At 35.5% G+C, this 19,565-nt stretch overlaps 1 protein-coding gene across 2 annotated transcripts in view; it reads right to left on the bottom strand.

Annotated features, from left to right (window-relative positions):
• Window positions 1–2,843: 2,843 nt before the first annotated feature.
• Window positions 2,844–19,565, bottom strand: part of LOC145997414 (uncharacterized) — a 34,327-nt gene continuing 17,605 nt past the window's right edge. For both annotated transcript variants that reach the window (XM_083134439.1, XM_083134440.1), the window contains exons 4-5: window positions 17,361–17,512; window positions 2,844–6,124 (exon numbers count right to left, since the gene is read on the bottom strand). In XM_083134439.1, coding sequence (XP_082990565.1) covers window positions 5,008–6,124; window positions 17,361–17,512 — 1,269 coding nt within the window. In that variant the 3' untranslated portion in view covers window positions 2,844–5,007. The remainder of the gene's footprint in view (window positions 6,125–17,360; window positions 17,513–19,565) is intronic.

Below are 19,565 nucleotides of genomic sequence, written 5' to 3'. Positions count from 1 at the left end.
CGAGGTTTTTGTCAAATTGTGTGGGATCCAACGAGAACATACCTTTCTCACAGCTAAATGATCATGTAATATTTTATATATGCTGGTGGAACTAATGCCTATGGTTGCCTCAATCTCACAGTATGTCACATGATGATCTTGCAGTATTAGGTTTTGCATAGCATCAATGTTTTCTTGAACAACTGATTTTGGACGACCTTCACGAATCTCGTCGGTGAGCGAATGGCGGCCACGATTAAATTCGTTATACCAGCGTTTCACAGTGGCAAAGGATGGGGCTTCATCGCCAAATGTGGAAATAAGTTGATCAATGCACTCTTGTCTTGATAATCCACGTCGAAAATCGTAAAAAATCATCGCACGAAAATGTTCACGAGTTAATTCCATTTTATTGTTGTCGTGCAATCTCCAAGGCAACATAAACAACACAAATGAAGCTATTGACAAAACATTTGAAGTACGTTATGGTCAATAATGCCAGACGATTCCGTGCAAACGTCAAATCGCGCCTAACTTCAATCAGTGTTGCCAAGGCTCAAAATATAAATAGTGACCCTCGTATGTGTAAAGCCTGGTCCACATGTAATGTTTTGCAATCAGTCTCGCATGATCATGCCCAAGAGGCCAAACAAAACATTGTGTGTGTGGATATCAAGTTTGAAGTCTTGTATGAACTGAATGAGATTTGACGATTGCTCAAAAGGTGGATTTTAGTTTTCAAGCAAATCTGAAGATAAGTTGTTGCCTATAGATGCATTATTACTAGCATTAATAATTTGCAGTATGTGTCCATATCCATACTTAAATAATAATGTCCATCTTCAAATGCAGCAAATTGACCTGAGAATTTAACCCTCTTAAGTAATTACTCTCGATACCACCATGAGGGATATGCAAATTTATATTTTCCATCTCACCGCATGCACTGAAATTATACTGGGTAGCGCACGAAAAACCGAAACCCGCCACGAGCAGATACAAACAAATGAAAAACCGGCCCATGTACAGGCTATTTTTCTCCCATCTATTGTTCCGAAGCTGTTGCAACCATGTATACTTTATTGTTGTCAGTACAAAAGCCGTGAAGACTTGGTTCAGACATGTGTAGATGAGATGTATTCTCTTCAACAAAGCATCGCAATAGTGGAGGCGTACATGTCTACCGGGTCATTTAAGGAAACTCAGGATATGTTTGCAAATAAGTTTTTTAGCACTTCCATACCAGCAAATAGCAGTGTACATGATTTGGTGAAAAAGTGGTGTACTACAGGGTCAGTTGCAAAAAAGAATCTAGCCCCATCCGTTCGTACATCTGCTGTGATTGCACAAATGATCCAAAGTTCTAAGAAGTCAACACACAAATTGTCGCATGAGGCGAATGTTTCACGTAGGTCTTGTCAACGTGTTTTACACGATATAGGGTTGAAGCCCTACAAAGTGACATATGTCCCAGAACTGAAGGAGGAAGACAAGGAAAAACGTGTGAAGTACTGTACATGGCTACTTGAAACAATTGTGAGTGGATTGTTGGATCCCCTGCTGTATTTCATGAGTGATGAAGCCTGGTTCCATCTGACAGGACATGTAAACTCCCAGAACACGAGATACTGGTCAACAAACAATCTCCATACGATTCATGAGGAACCTCTTCAGGATAGAAAAATCTGAGTGTGGTGTGCTGTCTGCAAGTCGGATTGTGGGTCCCATATTTTTTGAAACAACAGTAAACACCAATGTGTATATGGGAATCTTTAAGGAATTTTATGCACAGTTGTATGAACGCTTGTATGCTTTCTTTCAACACGATGGGGCAACCTGTCACACTTCACGTGAGTCAATCTCACGAATCCATGAGAGATTCGCAAAAGAAAGGACTGTCAGCAAAGGATTCTGGCTGCCGCGTTCACCTGACAACCACTTGTGACTGTGGGGCAGTCTGAAGGGAAAAGTGTACAGAAATAATCCAAGGACATTAGAAGACTTGAAGGACAATATTCGTAATGAAATTTCGAGAATTGATGCTGCAGAGTTGTCCAGAGTGTATGATAACATGTTAAGGCATGCACAACAGTGCATTGAAGCCCAAGGCGGTAATTTTCAGCACCTACTGTAAAAGACAAGATTGTTTCAGTAAGTAAAGAAAGACCTTTGCATTAGCTTATTTATTTTAAAAAGTGCAGACCTTTGCATTTCTTATTTGTTTTATTTATTATATTTCTTGTTTTCATCTGCTCATGGCAGGGTTCGGTTTTTCATGAGTCACCCAATACTTGTCAATACTACTTGATTCATGGTGTTTTGGACTGAAGAAAAGACAGGGGGAAAGCATAAATAGTGTAGCTGCGTGTGGACCAGGCTTAACATACATCCATGCGATATTACAGTATTTTCTGTTATTTTGTTCAGAATCTTTTGACAGTATTCATGGTAAGACTGGGTATATGTATACATACATACATATTATATGGAAAGCACATACGAATGCAATGTTTATTGATGCATTATCAGGAAAACAACAAAGATTAATGAAAGGGACAAAATTGCATTCTTTGATGATAATGTAGCGATGTGCATGTTGTTTTATATTCATTTTAATTCTCCCTAACTTGAAGTAACATTCCATAGAAAATGAAGTTTATACCTATATATCATGTTAACGCAACAAATATCCAAATTATGAATGTTTTAAGTAACAATTTATATAATAAACCACATTTAATTATTGGATCAGGTTATGCAAATTCTTCGGAAAAGAAACAATACAACAAAAAAATAATTTTTATTTTTAATATTCAAAACTTAAAACAATTATTTTATTGTACAAAATCTATACAATTGCAGTCAATGTACAAACTGTGACAAAAAAAAATACAAAGAAAAATATAATTTAAAATACAAATTAAGACTACTAGGGCAATATTAGTGCTACTTCCCTTTGGTCTGGACATGTTTACAAAATAAAATTCATTATATTTACGTGCTTTTTTTATTATGCTTTCTCCTTCCATCCTATAAAATGTTTTGCACTGTTTTCCTACCAGGAAAATTAAATATTTCTTATACTGCACCTTTGTAATAAATAAACAAAAGTTTTCAAAATGAACAATGGAAACCACTGAAAACACAATTTCCATTCACATACACTTTATCTCACTACTATGATGAAATATTTCAGTAAACAAACATTACAAAAATAATATGCAGAATGACGATTAGGACGAAACCTTTATAAGTATGTTGTAATTTCTTTCTAAATGAGCAAATAATGGAATGGCACAGAAAAAATATTTCCGTATGCATGTTCCACTTTATAAGCATATTATGCACAAGAGTGACTAGGGCAACACACGTGTAATCAATTATGCTGCAAACATATGACTGACTAGGGTAAAGGACATTCTTTTGGACATTAAGAAAAAAATAATGGCTGATCTACTTGGAGCTAACCCTGTTTGCAAATGCTTGTATGCTAAAAACTTAATTATAAATTTCACTCAAATTTGCCACATGACACATTTGTAATAAAATTTGAGACCATCAATTTGAATATGAAAGAATCTTAATATACTGTCTACAGAAATAGTATGTAGCCTTGTTGAATAAGGTATGCTATCAAAAGTGAAACAAAACTCTCATTTAGATATTGCAAACAGTAGTAGTATAGTGTGGAGTATGACAAAGAATAATGCAGCAACAATAGTGTCTATGTAGAACAAAACATTAAAGATAATAATTGGCAGAAGTTAGAATTTGGTACACACAAACCACAGATATGAAATGTACCTGTCTGTATGTTAATTTTGCACAGTACTAAGAAAGCACAAACATAAAATATGAATGGAGAAGTGTATTAAAACATTGCCTGAATATTATTTTACATTCATAGGGGCATGATCATTGATGGATAAATAATGTACTAGCAGTGGACAATACCGCTCACTTGATTTGGATTTAAAATACATAACATACATGCATTTGTGAGGAGATTGAAAACATCATGCTTCACTAACAATGTAGAAGCAAGATTGAAATTAATAAGTCTAAGTAAGAAAGCACTACGAAAGATACATTTATCACTGTAGCAAGATCTCAATAGTCCAATAGTAATATGGGTCTTGCATATCTAAATAGTCTTTATATTTGACTTAACTCCGATATCACTCCCAAATATCCTTCATTGTGAAGAGTTACATTAGTAGTTGTTCAGAATTCAGAGTTTTGTGCAGAATTTAAAATTACTACAAATAACATTGTTTATTACACATAATCTTGATATACACAGCACAGAAACTGAAACAGTGTTTCACAAAGTTGTTTATATTACCAGAAACAGGAGTCGCATGTGAAGGTGATCAATTTCTCATTGAATGAATGCTAACAAGTTTGTGAAACAAACAATGTTTCCATTTCTATTCTTTGTACATCAAGATCATATTAATAATATTACAGTGCATGCTTGAACTGGAGATAATTTTGAAAACATTACTTAGCCAATCATTCTGTACATATTATCCATATTTGAAAGTTTGATGCATCATCTCTGTGGATCGAGTTATGCATAACTCAGACAAACTCAATGATTCCTTACTTTAAATCCTTTTGTGTACAAGTGTATTTTAACACTTCTTTGTAGTTGACAAATGATGCATTCTGCTTTATGATTAAAAAATCATTTAATTCTGTCCTGAACAAAGAATCTGCACAAATGTACAATTTCTGGGCATTTTTCATTCATGATTCTAATAATAAATATTTTTTTCCACATATCTGTTTGGCATGAAAATAATCGCACGATTATTCAGATGTAATTTTCATTCTATAAATAGTAGTTTTCTCTATCCTGTTATACTGTGTAAATTTCTGCTAATTTTGCAACCAGCTTGGACCCTGCTTATAGCACAAGACATTCACTCATCCATCTTTTTGGTACTCACTCTGTCTGAAGGAGACTGTACAGGAGGTAGGCTTTGATTTTAGCTTGAGCTGTTGCAGCTAAGTGATTAGAAGTTATGTAAATACTGCTAAATGCTTCAACATATCAAAGACATATCCCCCTTGGTACAAGAATGTCTTTGAACATACCTCACACTTTTTGATCTTTTTGTGATGATCATGTATGTGTTTCTCACAATTGGTGGTTACAACTCTGCAATTTCCACACTTCACTGCAGTCTCGCCATGTGCATGGCGTCTGTGGGATATCAATCCGATTTTGGATGTAAAAGGTTTGTTGCACACATCACACCTACATAACTTTCTTGTATGGAAGCTCACGTGCTTGCGGAGTGATGGGAGGGACTGTAAGGATTTCTGGCATATATGGCATGGCCAATTCTTCCTTCTCTTGTCAGGTTTCATGTAGCTAATGTCATTCAGGTGTGAACCTGTGCCATCTTCAAATTCCTGGGAGTTTAGTTCTGTGGTTGCCAGCACGGTGAGATGTTCTTGGCAATGTTTCAATAAATCTGGCAACTGACCAAAAACCTTTGGGCATAATTTGCATTTGTAAATTTTCTCTTTTATACATACCTGTAGTTTTTTTAATGGTTTGATATCCATGTCATGTGGTTCCTCACATGCATGTGACATTGTCATCTCAAACGTAGGGAATGATGTCCCACATAGAGAGCACGTGTAGAGGTTTTTGTGGCATTCCATATGCTGGTGTAGGTCGATTCCATTTGAGAACTCTTGTTGACAAATATCACATCTGTAACACATGTGAGCTTCAATGTCAGAATACGATTCTTCATTAGCATCTACATAGTTGCTTTCATCTGCCTCCTCCACAGATAGTTCAGGACACACTAAACTCCGTTCACTATCCACAGTATTACTTTCATTATTGGACAAAATATCATTATGGTGCTTTTTTGCTTGTGAAAATTCAAGGTTTTCGACAAACACTTTACTGGAATATTTACGCTTGTTGAAATTGTGTTCTGAGAAGTGGTTAGAGTCATGTTCTTTCATATGATCCCTATATGTGTGAGCACTGCAGGTCATATCACAGATTTGACACACAACTAAATCTGACTCAATATCATTTCTATTTTCCACGCCTTGTAGAAATTCACGAGATGAAGTACCCCACACAGTGTTCCTTGTCTGCTTATCATGGTACCTGAAAAGAAAAAAGGTTCTCCAATAGAAAAATCCAGATACTAATAACAGTGGACTGACATTTTGTACACTGGCCTCAATTAGTACTCCGGCAGTTTGTTTCTTTATACAGCATATTTGCAGAAGATACAATTCAATCTACACGTGTATCAATATACGCTGTATAAAACACTTTATTACTAACTTCATTGACCCTATACTTACTGCAGAACTTAATTATAATAAAGTCAAAACAATTCAAGTCACAACAGGACTTTATCTTTTATTTCAATAAATTGATAAATATTCAGTATATTTCTACAAACATAAAGTACGATATGCTAGTCCTTACACTATTTCTCCACATAAGGGAACCTGGGTTTGATTCCTAGGATGGGTAATCTCAGTTTCATCTTCTTAGTTATTATACTTGTTGGGATTTAGACTAAGTTAATTACTGTACAAATGGAATAATAATTTATTATACATATACAAATTTTTAAAAAAAAAACTACCACTGTATGTTAAAGAAAACTTAATATGTTACAGACATTGTATGTGTGTGCGTGGTTAATATATTTTGTATTGAGTATTATTAATAATGAGATTGTTAAGTATAAATTAGTTGTCCAGGAAATTAGGTGGCCAAGAGAAGGTAATTGTAAAACTAAAAATTATACTTTTTCTATGGTGGTAATTTTGGAACAGGATTCTTCATAAATATTAGAATTATCTTGGCCCTTAAAACAGTAGAATTTATTAATGATAGGATATCATATGTAGTTTTACAGGGTAGGTGGTGTAGAATTATTTTAATAAACATTCATGCACCAACAGAAGATAAAGATGATAATACTAAAGATGATTTTTATGCAGAGTTAGAACAGGTCTTAGATAAATTTTCCCAGTATGATATGAAAATTCTGTTAGGTGACGGTAATGCACAGATTGGTAAAGAAGAGACATTTAAACCCACGATTGGTAAAGAAAGTCTTCATGAATTGACTAATGATAATGGTATAAGATTAATTACTTTTGCAACCTCAAAGAATTTAATTGTGAAAAGTACCACTTTTAAACATACAGATATCCATAAATATACCTGGTCTTCTCCAGATGGTAAAACTCATAATCAGATAGATCATATTCTCATTGATAAGAGAAGGTATACTAGTATAATTGACGTTCGTTCACATAGAGGTGCTGACTGTGTCAGTGACCATTATTTAGTAATTGCTAAATTAAGAGAAAGACTCTTGGTGATAAATCATAAGCAACAAGATCTAAAAACTCTAAAATTTAATACAGGAAAATTTGCTGATGAAAGAATTAAGAAAGATTACCAAATTAAACTGTTAAATAGATTTGATATTTTGCAGGATTTAAACTAAGTAACTAACTAACTCTCTAGGCTTCTTAAACCTGAAGGTTCATGGCTGCAGCAATACAGGCCTTCCATCTGTCCCTATCCTGTGCAAGATCTATATACTCTTTCCATCCCTACCAATTTCCTTTAGGTAAATCTCAACGTTGTACCTCCATGTTCGTCTTGGCCTTCCTACAGGACTCTTACCATCAGGTTTCCCAACAAGAATCCTGTAAACTCCTCTTTCCTCTCCCATTCGTGCCACATGGCCTGCCCACCTAAGTCTTCTTGATTTAATCATTCTAATAATATCTGGACATGAATACAAATTATTAGGGACATTGAATTTTCGCGATGCGCGAAATGTGAAAAAAAGATGCAATTTTGAACATTCTGCACGTAACTACACCCCTAATGATGAAATATGCATAAGTTTTATTAGCGAAGTAATGCGAAATGTGTCCTTTTCCACAAAATGAACGCTTTTTCGCAAAATAACTGTAAAATATAATCATCTTAAGTAGAAAACACGCAAAAACCGGCAATCGAGGTTGTGCGCGCAAACTGTAGATTTGTAACAAAATGTTTGTCTAAAGTTTCCTATCACTTGCAGCTGAAGAACGTTTTATCTTGGATCACATCAGGAAATGCTGCAAATTTGGATTTCCCATGCACATAATCTCAGTTCGAAAACTTCGCTCCCTGTCAAGCTGCATTCCTTTCTTCCCCCCGAATGTCTACTCAACTTTCAGTTTCATTGAACGTGCTAGCTGTAGCAGCGATAAGATTAGTCTGTTCCCGCGCATCAAGGGAAACAATGGTGTCATTTGTGTTCAGTCATGAATGAATTTTGTTTGTCATCATGTGATTTTCAGCATGTGTTTGTGTATGTGCAGTAGTGATTATTTTATTTGTTGGACAGCAAGGATATCCTTCAAATACATACAATGATAAATAAATCACTTGAGATATGCAATTTAGAAATGAAGTGATTTTGTGTTGATGTTTTCTTTTTGGTTGGACAGCTAAGTACTTGTGTATGTGTACAGTGTATAAAATGAAGTAGTTTATCAATTTATAGCTCTTTTGTATGTTGTTTCCTCTCATGATGAAAAAGTGTGTGCCAATTTTTTTTTCCACCGCTGGTATATACCGCTTATCTATCATTTTATTTACCGCTCTCCTCAGTTTTTATTTACCATAAATTTGTCTCCCTACAAATTATGTAGTTCTAAATTATGTAACCTTCTCCACTCACCTGTCTCCTCATCCCTTTTAGGTCCAAATATTTTCCTAAGGATCTTATTTTCAAATACTCTCAATTTATGTTCCTCTTTGAATGTAAGGGACCAAGTTTCGCATCCGTATAATAATACAGGCAAAATTACTGTTTTGTATATTTTAATTTTCAGTTTCTTAGATATTAAATGAGAAGACAAAAGTAACATGCATTTCCTGAATTAAGCCTTCTTTTTATTTCCTCTTTAATATCATTCTCATTTGTTAGTATTATTCCCAAGTACGTGAATTTGGAAACTGGTTGAAACTAGTTGTTATCAATAATTAGATTTTGATTATTACCTAACACTTGGTTTTGGCCTGGAAGCATATATTTAGTTTTCTCTTTGCTAGCTTCCAAACCTATCTCTTTAGCTGCTTTGAAAAATATTTTAGCATTATTCTTAATTGGATAAGTCTATATCATCTGCATATGCTAACAACTGAGTCACACCGTTTAATTTTAGTCCTTCGTTAGTTTCTTTTACCTTCCTAACAGCATAATCTAAGGCAAAATTAAAGAGAAATGGAGATAATGCACCTCCTTGTTTTAACCCATCATGAATTGTAAATTTGTCACACACATTAACACCCACACGAATTTTACCTTCTGTTTCACTGTTGCATAATTTTATCATTAACAAGCTTCTTAGGTATTCCAAACTCAACTATTATACAATTTTATCTCTTTTGACCGAATCATATGCTTTCTTGAAATCAATGAATAGCTGATGGACGTTTTGATTATATTCCCACTTTTTCTCAAGTATCTGTCTGATGTGAAAAATTTGATCTGTAGTTCATCTGTTATGTTTAAATCCACATTGATAACACTGGGGAACAAAAAAAAAGGTTTTATTTTGCGGCATAAAGTTTAATAACAGTTTCAGCACACAAAACAGCTGTTATTGACAATTGTATGATTGGTTCTGTTGAATTGACTCCAGTTATAAAAATAAACACACCATGGAAAATATAGGAGGTAAAATTACTCTACGCTTTTCTCGGTAATATCAAAATTTGATAATGGGCTGAAATTCCCATAATAAACTTATTTATTTATTTGTAAATTGTTGCTAGGCAACTTATGAAGCATTGCTAGGCAATATATCACACACTCAACAAACCTTAAGGAAGAATACCAAAACATAAAAATGGTTTTAGAAAAAAATTGAATATGCTGAACATAAGTGGCTCGTGTGTGTAAATTTGAAGATGGTGATTTTTTTGCTAGGACAACAAAGTGGGTACACAACGTATCCCTGTTTCCTATGTTTGTGGGATAGTCGTGCTAGAGAAAAGCATTGGACGATAAAAGTTTGGCTCCCAAGGGAAAATATTAGTGGGAAAAGCTAATATCATTCATGAACCGCTGATAGATAGGGACAAAATCATCCTTCCTCCACTGCATATTAAACTTGGGTTGATAAAACAGTTTGTCAAGGCCTTACATACAAGTGGTGATTGTTTCAAATATATATGCCACACTTTTCCAGGACTAAGTATTGAAAAATTGAAGGCAGGAATCTTTGACGGACCACCACAAATTCGTACACTCATAAATGATGCCAATTTTACAACTTACATGTCTTACATCGAATCTGAGGCCTGACTGAGCTTTGTGTCCGTCGACAAAAACTTTTTGGGGAATCACAGAGCAGAAGTGTACCCCGATATAGTTGGAAATATGTTGAAAAATTTTGAGAAATTGGGAGCTAATATGAGTGTGAAGATACATTTTCTACATAGCCACATTGACAGATTCCCTGAGAACGTTGGTGATTTTAGTGAAGTACGGAGAGAAAGGTTCCATCAGGATATAAGGATAATGGAAGAAAGGTACCAGGGACGGTGGGATCGCCACGTGATGGCCGACTACTGTTGGAGCTTACAGAGGGATTGTCCTCAAAAGCAATACAGCAGGAAATCGTATAGAAAACGTTTCACATAGTTTGTTACTTCATTGTGTACATATTTTCTTAATTATTTTGATCATAGGCCTATATACATTTATTTTTATAATAATGATTGTAATCACAAAAAGAAATATTAAATTGTTGTTGGAAGTTCATTTATATATATATGTCTTATGTTTCCGCCATTTTGGTTTAGTTGCATTTATTTCATAAATTAGAGCCAATTCAGGAAATATATTATTATATCATTATTCAGCAGCATGAAATTGCCCTAAATTAGCTCTCAAACACTGTGCCGCAATTTCACTGTTCCCCAGTGTAATCACCTATAATTTCATTAGCATATGGGGTTAGTCTTGTTAAAAGAATGTTAGATAATATTTTATATATTGTCGAGAGTAGAGAAATTCCACACTTATTATTGCAGTTCATTTTATCACCTTTTTTGAACACAGGAACAATTATCAATTCTTTCCACAGTTGAGGGATTTCTTCTTTATTCCATATTAAACAAATTATTTATGAATTTGATATATTAATGAATTCTCACCATACTTAATTAACTCAGCTGGTATTAAATCAATGCCAGGTGCTTTGTTATTATTTAGCCTTTTAATAGCATCTTTAACTTCAGTCAAGTTAGGTCCTGGAACTAAAGGTTCTGATGTGTGTACTTCTTTTTACTTCTGATTTATCTCCTACATGAACATTTAAAAAGGTCATTAAAGTAGTTCTTCCATCTATTTAAAATATCGCCTGGGTCAGCCAAAAAATTACTGTTTATATCTTTTATCAAGTTTACTATATGTTGCCCCCTTTCTAAATTAATTTATACCTTTATATAAATCATTGATATTTTTATTTTTGCTGTTTGTTTTAATTTCGTTAATTTTACTTTTCAAATAATATCTTTTTTTACTTCTAAACCTGTGGTTAACTTCTCGCTTTATTTTATTATAATTGCTTAGATTTGTATCATTCGAGTTATTTAACCACCTAAGTCTAGTCTAGCCTGATTTGTTATTTCTATTACATTATGACATTTGTTTATCAAACCATGGTTTACTTTTTCTTGGTTTATGGTATCCTTTACTTTCTTTAGCTGCTGATTCTATTGCATTACGTATGTGCTCCCAAATTCTTATTTATGTCGGTTTCATTTATATTTTCATCATCATTTAAATCCTGCAAAACATCAAATCTTTTTGACAGTTTAATTTGGTAATCTTTCTTAATTTTTTCATCAGCAAATTTTCCTGTATTAAATTTTAGAACTTTTAGATTTTGTTGCTTTTGATTTATCACTGCTAGTGTTTATCTTAATTTAGCAATTACTAAATAATGGTCACTGGCACAGTCAGCACCTCTGTGTGAATGAATGTCAATTATACTAGTATGCCTTCTCTTATCAATGAGAATATGATCTATCTGATTATGAGTTTTACCATCTGGAGAAGACCAGGTATATTTATGGATATCTTTATGATTAAAAGTGGTACTTTTCACAATTAAATTCTTTGAGGTTGCAAAAGTAATTAATCTTATACCATTATCATTACTTAATTCATGAAGACTTTCTTTACCAATCGTGGGTTTAAATGTCTCTTCTTTACCATAAAAAACATCTTTATCTTCCGTTGGTGCATGTATGTTTAGTAAAATAATTCTACACAACCTACCCTGTAAAACTGCATATGATATCCTATCATTAATAAATTCTACTGTTTTAAGAGCAGAGAAAATTCTATTATTTATGAAGAAGCCTGTTCCAAAATTATGATTATCAGTACCACCATAGGAAAAAGTATAATTTTTACTTACGTAAAATTTAGAAAATTTCGCACTTCCGCACAATTTAATGGTTAAATCCTATTAATTTCGAAGATCCACTGTCCCATTCACAAAAAGATACGGTGTTTGAAACGGAGATGGTACCGCATCACTGCATTGTTTGTTCCCGGGTGGCGGTAGTTGTGATGCTGCGATACCGTAGCCATAATGAGTATAATTTTTAGTTTTACAATTCCCTTCTTCTGGCCACCTAACTTCCTGGACAGCTAATACATCTAATGTATACTTAACTATCTCATTAACTGTACACTGAAATGGCCCAGGCCGGTAAAGGCTCAGAACATTCCAGGTGCCTAATTTAATATCCTTATTTCTAATGTAGATCTTATCCTTAGTCCAGGGACCTCCCAAAGTAGTCCCCACCCAGAGATCCGAATGGGGACTATTTTACCTCCGGAATATTTTACCTTGGGAACATCCATGGCCTCATGTTGCTGTGTCTGGACATTCATTTTATACAGTGCAGAGTTGTCAGCTCTACGCCTAACCTCCAATATGAATAGAGGACCGCACCTGTCGTTGGTCAGCAGATCCCTTGGATCTAGCTGGGAGGATCACATACTAGTCCACCAACCATATCCCACTTCTGCCAATTGTGGGACGCTCATAGAGCCATGGCAGGACAGCTCTGTAAATCCCAACAGAGCAAAATGTTGACCATTTCACTCTGTTGGTTGACTAACTGCAGTGAACAAGCTAATGGGCAATGATGTCATCACATCCTTATGCCAAGTAGGATTTAAATGATGATGAAAATATAAATCAAACAGACATAGATAAGAATTGGGAGCACATGCGTAATGCAGTAGAATCAGCAGCTAAAGAAAGTATAGGATACCATAAACCAAGAAAAAGTATGCCATGGTTTGATAATGAATGTCTAATCTAATAAAAATAAGAAATCAGGCTAGACTTTGGTGGTTAAATAACTCTGATGATACAAATCTAAATAATTATAATAGAATAAAGCGAAGTAAAAAAAAAAAAGATTATTTGAAAAGTAAAATTAACGAAATTAAAACAAACAGCAAAAATAAAAATATCAGAGATTTATATAAAGGTGTAAATGAATTTAGAAAGGGGTGGCAACCTAAAGTAAACTTGATAAAAGATAAAAACGGCAATTTTTTGGCTGACCCAGGCGATATTTTAAATAGATGGAAGAACTACTTTAATGACCTTTTCAAATGTTCCTGTAGGAGATAAATCAGAAGTAAATGAAATACACACAGCAGAACCTTTAGTTCCAGAACCTAACTTGACTGAAGTTAAAGATGCTATTAAAAGGCTAAAGAATAACAAAACACCTGGCATTGATTTAATACCAGCTAAGTTAAATAAATATGGTGGAAATTCATTAATATGTCAAATTCATAAATTAATTTGTTTAATATAGAACAAAGAAAAATCCCTCAACAGTGGAAAGAATCAACCATTGTTCCCATGTTTAGAATAGGTGATAAATGAACTGCAATAATTACCGTGGAATTTTCCCTACTCTCAACATCATATAAAATATTATCTAACATTATTTTAACAAGACTAACTCCATATGCTAATGAAATTATAGGTGATTATCAATGTGCATTTAAACATAAGAGACCAACTGTAGATCAAATTTTTCACATCACACAGACACTTGAGAAAAAGTGGAAATATAATCAAAATGTCCATCATCTATTCATTGATTTTAAAAAAGCATATGATTCCGTTAAAAGAGATAAATTATATAATAGTTGAGTTTGGAATACCTAAGAAGCTTGTTAATATGATAAAAGTATGCACCCGTGAAACAGAAAAGTAAAATTCGTATGGGTGTTAATGTGTCTGACAAATTTTCAATTCATGATGGGTTGAAACAAGGAGATGCATTATCTCCATTGCTCTTTAATTTTGCCTTAGAATATGCTGTTAGGAAGGTAAAAGAAACTAACGAAGGACTAAAATTTAACGGTGTGACTCAGTTGTTAGCATATAAAAGGTAAAGGTAAAAAAGGTAAAGTGTTCCCCTGTGCATAGCACCACGCCATGAAGGCGTATAGGGGGTGTGGGGGTAACGTCCCACACTTTCTTGATCCGGTCATGAGTGGGGGTGATGTGATCAGCATCACGCCCCTGACCACCTTTACCCCCCAGGGTTTCCCCCAGGTACCCATGTTATTCGACGCTGGGTGGGCACCGGGGCCGCTTCCACCGTTAGAAAAGTTCCCGGATTTGAACCGGCCGGGGATCGAACCCGGGACCTTGAGCATGGTAGTCAAGACGCATTACCGACTGAGCCACCGCATATGCAGATGATATACTTATTAGGGGATGATATAAATACAATTAAGAGTAATGCTAAAATATTTTTCAAAGCAGCTAAAGAGAGAGGTTTGGAAATTAGCAAAGAGAAAACTAAATATATGCTTACAGGCTGAAACCAAGTGTTAGGTAATAATTAAAATCTAATTATTGATAACAACTCGTTTGAACCAGTTTCCAAATTCAAATACTTAGGAGTAATAATAACAAATGAAAATTATATTAAAGAGGAAATAAAAAGTAGTCTTAATTCAGGAAATGCATGTTTCTTCTCTCTTCATAAACTTTTGCCTTCTTGTTTAATATCTAAGGAACTAAAAGTTAAAATATACAAAACAGTAACTTTGCCTGTATTATTACGAGGTGCATCCAGAAAGTGTTTCCCTAATTTTTTTTTAAAAAAGAACAACACAGTTTCAGGAAACCATTTATTGGCAACAGGTACAGCAAAGGTTCAGCTATTTTTCAACATAGCAACCACCAGAATTGAGACACTGTTGTAGAACTCTGCCGTCTGTGAATGGAACCCGCGTGTGACAGACGTCTTCAGCTCTTCGTCGTTGCCAAAACGCTCACCGGAGTACAGGAATTTCTTGAGGTGCAAGAAAATGTGAAAATCGCTGGGAGCCAGATCAGGACTGTAAGGTGGATGATCAAACAACTCCCAGCCAAATTCCGTCAAAACAGCTGCTGTTCGCCGAGCCGTATGTGGACGAGCATTGTCATGGAGGAGCACAACACCTGCAGTAAGCTTGCCACACCTCGTGTTTTAAATGGCACGTCACAATTTCCTTAGTGTTTCACAGTAATGGTCAGCGTTCACCGTTTCACCTCTGGGGAGGAAGTCAATGAGCAAAATGCCCTTCCTGTCCCAAAACACGGTGCACATCACTTTCTGTACCGACAGTGTTTGTTTGAATTTCTTCTTGACCGGAGATCCACTATGCCGCCTATGCCGCCATTGCAATGCATTCCGGGGTGAAGTGCGAAATCCACGTCTCATCGCCCATGACGATCCTGTCAAGGAAATCATCGCCGTCATCATGGTACCATTGCAGGAATGTCAGTGCTGCTCCTGAATGTTTCACTTTGTGTTCGGGTGTCAGGTTTTTCGGCACCCACCTGGCACACAATTTTTTGAACAGCAGCCGCTGCGTGACAATCTCATGTAAGACGGATCGCGATATCTGCGGAAAAAGGCTACTCAACTCCGTAATCATGAAGCGACGGTTCCCTACGATGTGCTGCCGCACCAGCTCAACCAGATCATCAGTGATGAGGGACGGACGCCCACTGCACTCTTCATCATGGACACTTTGACGACCTTTCGAAAACTGCCGACACCAGCGATGCACCATCTGCTTACTCATAATGTTCGGCCCATAGACCTCACAGAGCTGACGATGAATGTCAATTGGCACAATGCTTTGTGCATTCAGGAACTTTATCACCGACCGAACCTCGCATGCGGCGGGAGAAGGAATACGAGCTTCCATTTCGGACCACTGCTGCCTCGCTACTGGCATGTGGCGGGAGAAGGAATACGACCTTCCACTTTGGACCACTGCTGCCTCGCTACTGGCGCCGGGCGGGATCTGTCCGCCTGGCATATGATTGATACATTTAGCTCTGCTGCGCATGCGCAATTTACACGGCTCATTATGTTTACTTTCACGGGAAAAAGATAGGGAAACTTACTTTCTGGATGCGCCTCGTATATGGATGTGAAACTTGGTCCCTTATATTGAAAGAGGAACATAAATTGAGAGTATTTGAAAATAAGATCCTTAGGAAAATATATGGACCTAAAAGGGATGAGGAGACAGGTGAATGGAGAAGGTTACATAATTTAGAACTACATAATTTGTATTCATGTCCAGATATTATTAGAGTGATTAAATCAAGAAGACTTAGGTGGGCAGGCCATGTGGCACGAATGGGAGAGGAAAGAGGAGTTTACAGGATTCTTGTTGGGAAACCTGATGGTAAGAGACCATTAGGAAGGCCAAGACGAAGATGGAGGGACAACGTTGAGATGGACCTAAAGGAAATCGGTAAGGATGGAAAAGAGTATATAGATCTTGCTCGGATAGGGACAGATGGAAGGCCTGTGTTGATGCAGCCATGAATCTTCGGTTTTAAGAAGGCTAGAGAGTTAGTTAGTTAGTTAGTTATGAAGAACCTGAAGGGATCATCAACCCACTGCTTATTTCATGCATGTAACCAGGTCAACTGCAAGGAATTTTGTAATTAGACATTTACAAAACCAGGGTACATGTTTGTTTTATGTTCATTTTGCATTATATTTTAAGCTTTATTGATGTATCAGAATAGTAAAATTTATCAGCAATGTTACTAGTATGCAAACCTTGCCAGATGCTAATTGAGTTCTGGTAATATGTTCCAGATAATATGCCAGAAACATAAATAAAACCCTTCTCCTCGATATGTTACATGTAGTTACATGAATTCAGTCCTCCTTTGATTTGCAATGACGTGGTGTCTTATTTCACACCCAAAATAGAGGGAAAAGGATAACTTACAGGTTTGAACTTGTCCCAGGTTGAACTGATAGCTCCATGTAAGGTTCTATCTGTTCACCTGCTTGATCTTCTAGAGCAGATGGTCTTATTGGACTGTTGGTTATTCCTTCGGGATAGTTGTGTTCTACCTCTTCCTTAATCTCAATGACAGTCTGAAAGTATAAGATGATAACTTATTATTAAAGAAAGGAAAGAATGAAGAGACAGGAAGAATCATCAAAATGGAGGCTAGAGAGAACAAATGGAAATGGAAAGGGAGAAACTAGAATGCAAAAGGAAAAAAGGGAAGAAATGAAAATTAACATTATGCAAATTCACATGGAAAAAGAAAAGCAGAAAAGATAAGAAAAAATATATAAATGTAAAAATGACGCTGATAGACACATGATAAGAGGATGAAGAAGAATTTGTATTTTATACCATGTTATTGATTGGTTGTCATAGTAACAATGTGTAAGATGGCTTCTAGGCATTAAAGTTATGTTGTTTAATTTGAACCTACGTATTTTGTATGTCTTGTGCATGTATAGATAAGGAATCATACAACACATAACAAGGCTTACATCTATGGCGCAGTCGTAAATGATATGCTTGTGATTCTTCGTAAGAAGAAGAATGGATGAAGACGTCACGAAGAGTATGTGACGATCATCATTCCAGCATAGGTTTATGCAAGAAGAAATTGTGTTGGCTTGATCAATTTCTACGGTAAGAACCAAGATTACATGGTTTGTGTATTATTTACAATAATTGTACAAGGGCAAGGTTCAAATCAGTGAGATACAAATTGTGTCTACGGCGTAGATTACAGTAATTGTACAAGAACAAAGTTTAAATCATGTGATACGTATTGTGTCTACGATATTGTGATATTAAGTTGTCCACAATTATAAATATGTTCGGTTTCAATTTATTCTCTGAGTTCCGGCCAGATGCGGAAGAAATAGAAGATTATTTAACGAGGTTTGAACGTCTTGTTTGGCTCATGATGTTAATGAAGCCAGAAAAGTGCCCATACTGATTGCAGTTATAGGATCCGAAACTTTTAAAGTGCTGAAAAGTATTCTTGCACCAGAATCAGTCGAACGGCAAACTTATTCGACCCTCAAGGACAATCTGCTTAAACATTATGGCCAGAGAATAAACAAATATGTGGAGTGTTTCAAGTTTAGGCAGTGCATGCAAGAAAGTGGCGAGAATGCAACACAATTTATGGTACATGGTAAGCAACAAGCACTTAAATGTAGTTTTGGACAATACTTACACAAAGCCATTGTAGAGCAAATAATTGTAGGCGTTTGGTCTGACACCATTAGAAAGAAATTACTGTCTGAGCCTACATTGACTCCTGCAAAATGTCAAGATGGTGCTTCAAATGGAATTAATTGAACGGGAAACACAAATGTTTGTACATCGTGAAAAGAAATGTAGTCCTAATCTAGTTGCATTTGCTGGGACATGGAAATTTAAAACAGGTTTCCAGTCCTCACAAGCACAGAAAAATAACTTCATTAATCCTCAGTATAGAAGTTATAAAAGCACCGAAGAATGTGATAGATGCTCTAGAAAACATGATCCTGGACATTGTCCAGCAAGATATTCGATATGTTCATTTTGCAAAAAGAAAGGTCATTGACATGTAAAAATGCAAATTTTGGAAAAAGAACCATGAACTTACGAGTAATATAATTACTTTGAATCAAACTTTTAAGCCTAATATTAAATCTTTAGACGGTATTGTTGAACAAAACATACATAACGAATTTCATGGTTTATCTTTATTACACGTTGAAGTTACTGATTTTCATCCATCAGATGACAGCCCTTGCACTATTTCATCGAACACAGAAAATACACAAGTGGAAGATGCAACACTCATTCGTTCAGAAGCAAGGAGTGTTAGTTGCAATCCAAAAGCACAAGCTATAGATGGCACTAATGTTTTTGTGTCAGCAGAACCATGCATAGTTGATCTGTGTATCGATAAACGAATTGTACAATGTGAACTAGATACTGGATCTACAGTTACTCTGTTCAATGATAAAGTCTTTCAAAAAATTGTTTCCTCATCGGCGAACACAATTCACTTCACTAACATTACGAGGTGTGAATAATGATACGTTAAAGTTGAAAGGTCAAACCTTAGTGGATTTATCATTGAATGATGCATTGTATAAATTACCGGTTATTCTGTGTGAAGAACTA

This window comes from Lepisma saccharinum, chromosome 13, assembly GCF_977018435.1.
Source record: "Lepisma saccharinum chromosome 13, izLepSacc3.1, whole genome shotgun sequence".
Taxonomy (NCBI): domain Eukaryota; kingdom Metazoa; phylum Arthropoda; class Insecta; order Zygentoma; family Lepismatidae; genus Lepisma; species Lepisma saccharinum.
This window is presented reverse-complemented; position numbering and strand designations above follow the sequence as displayed.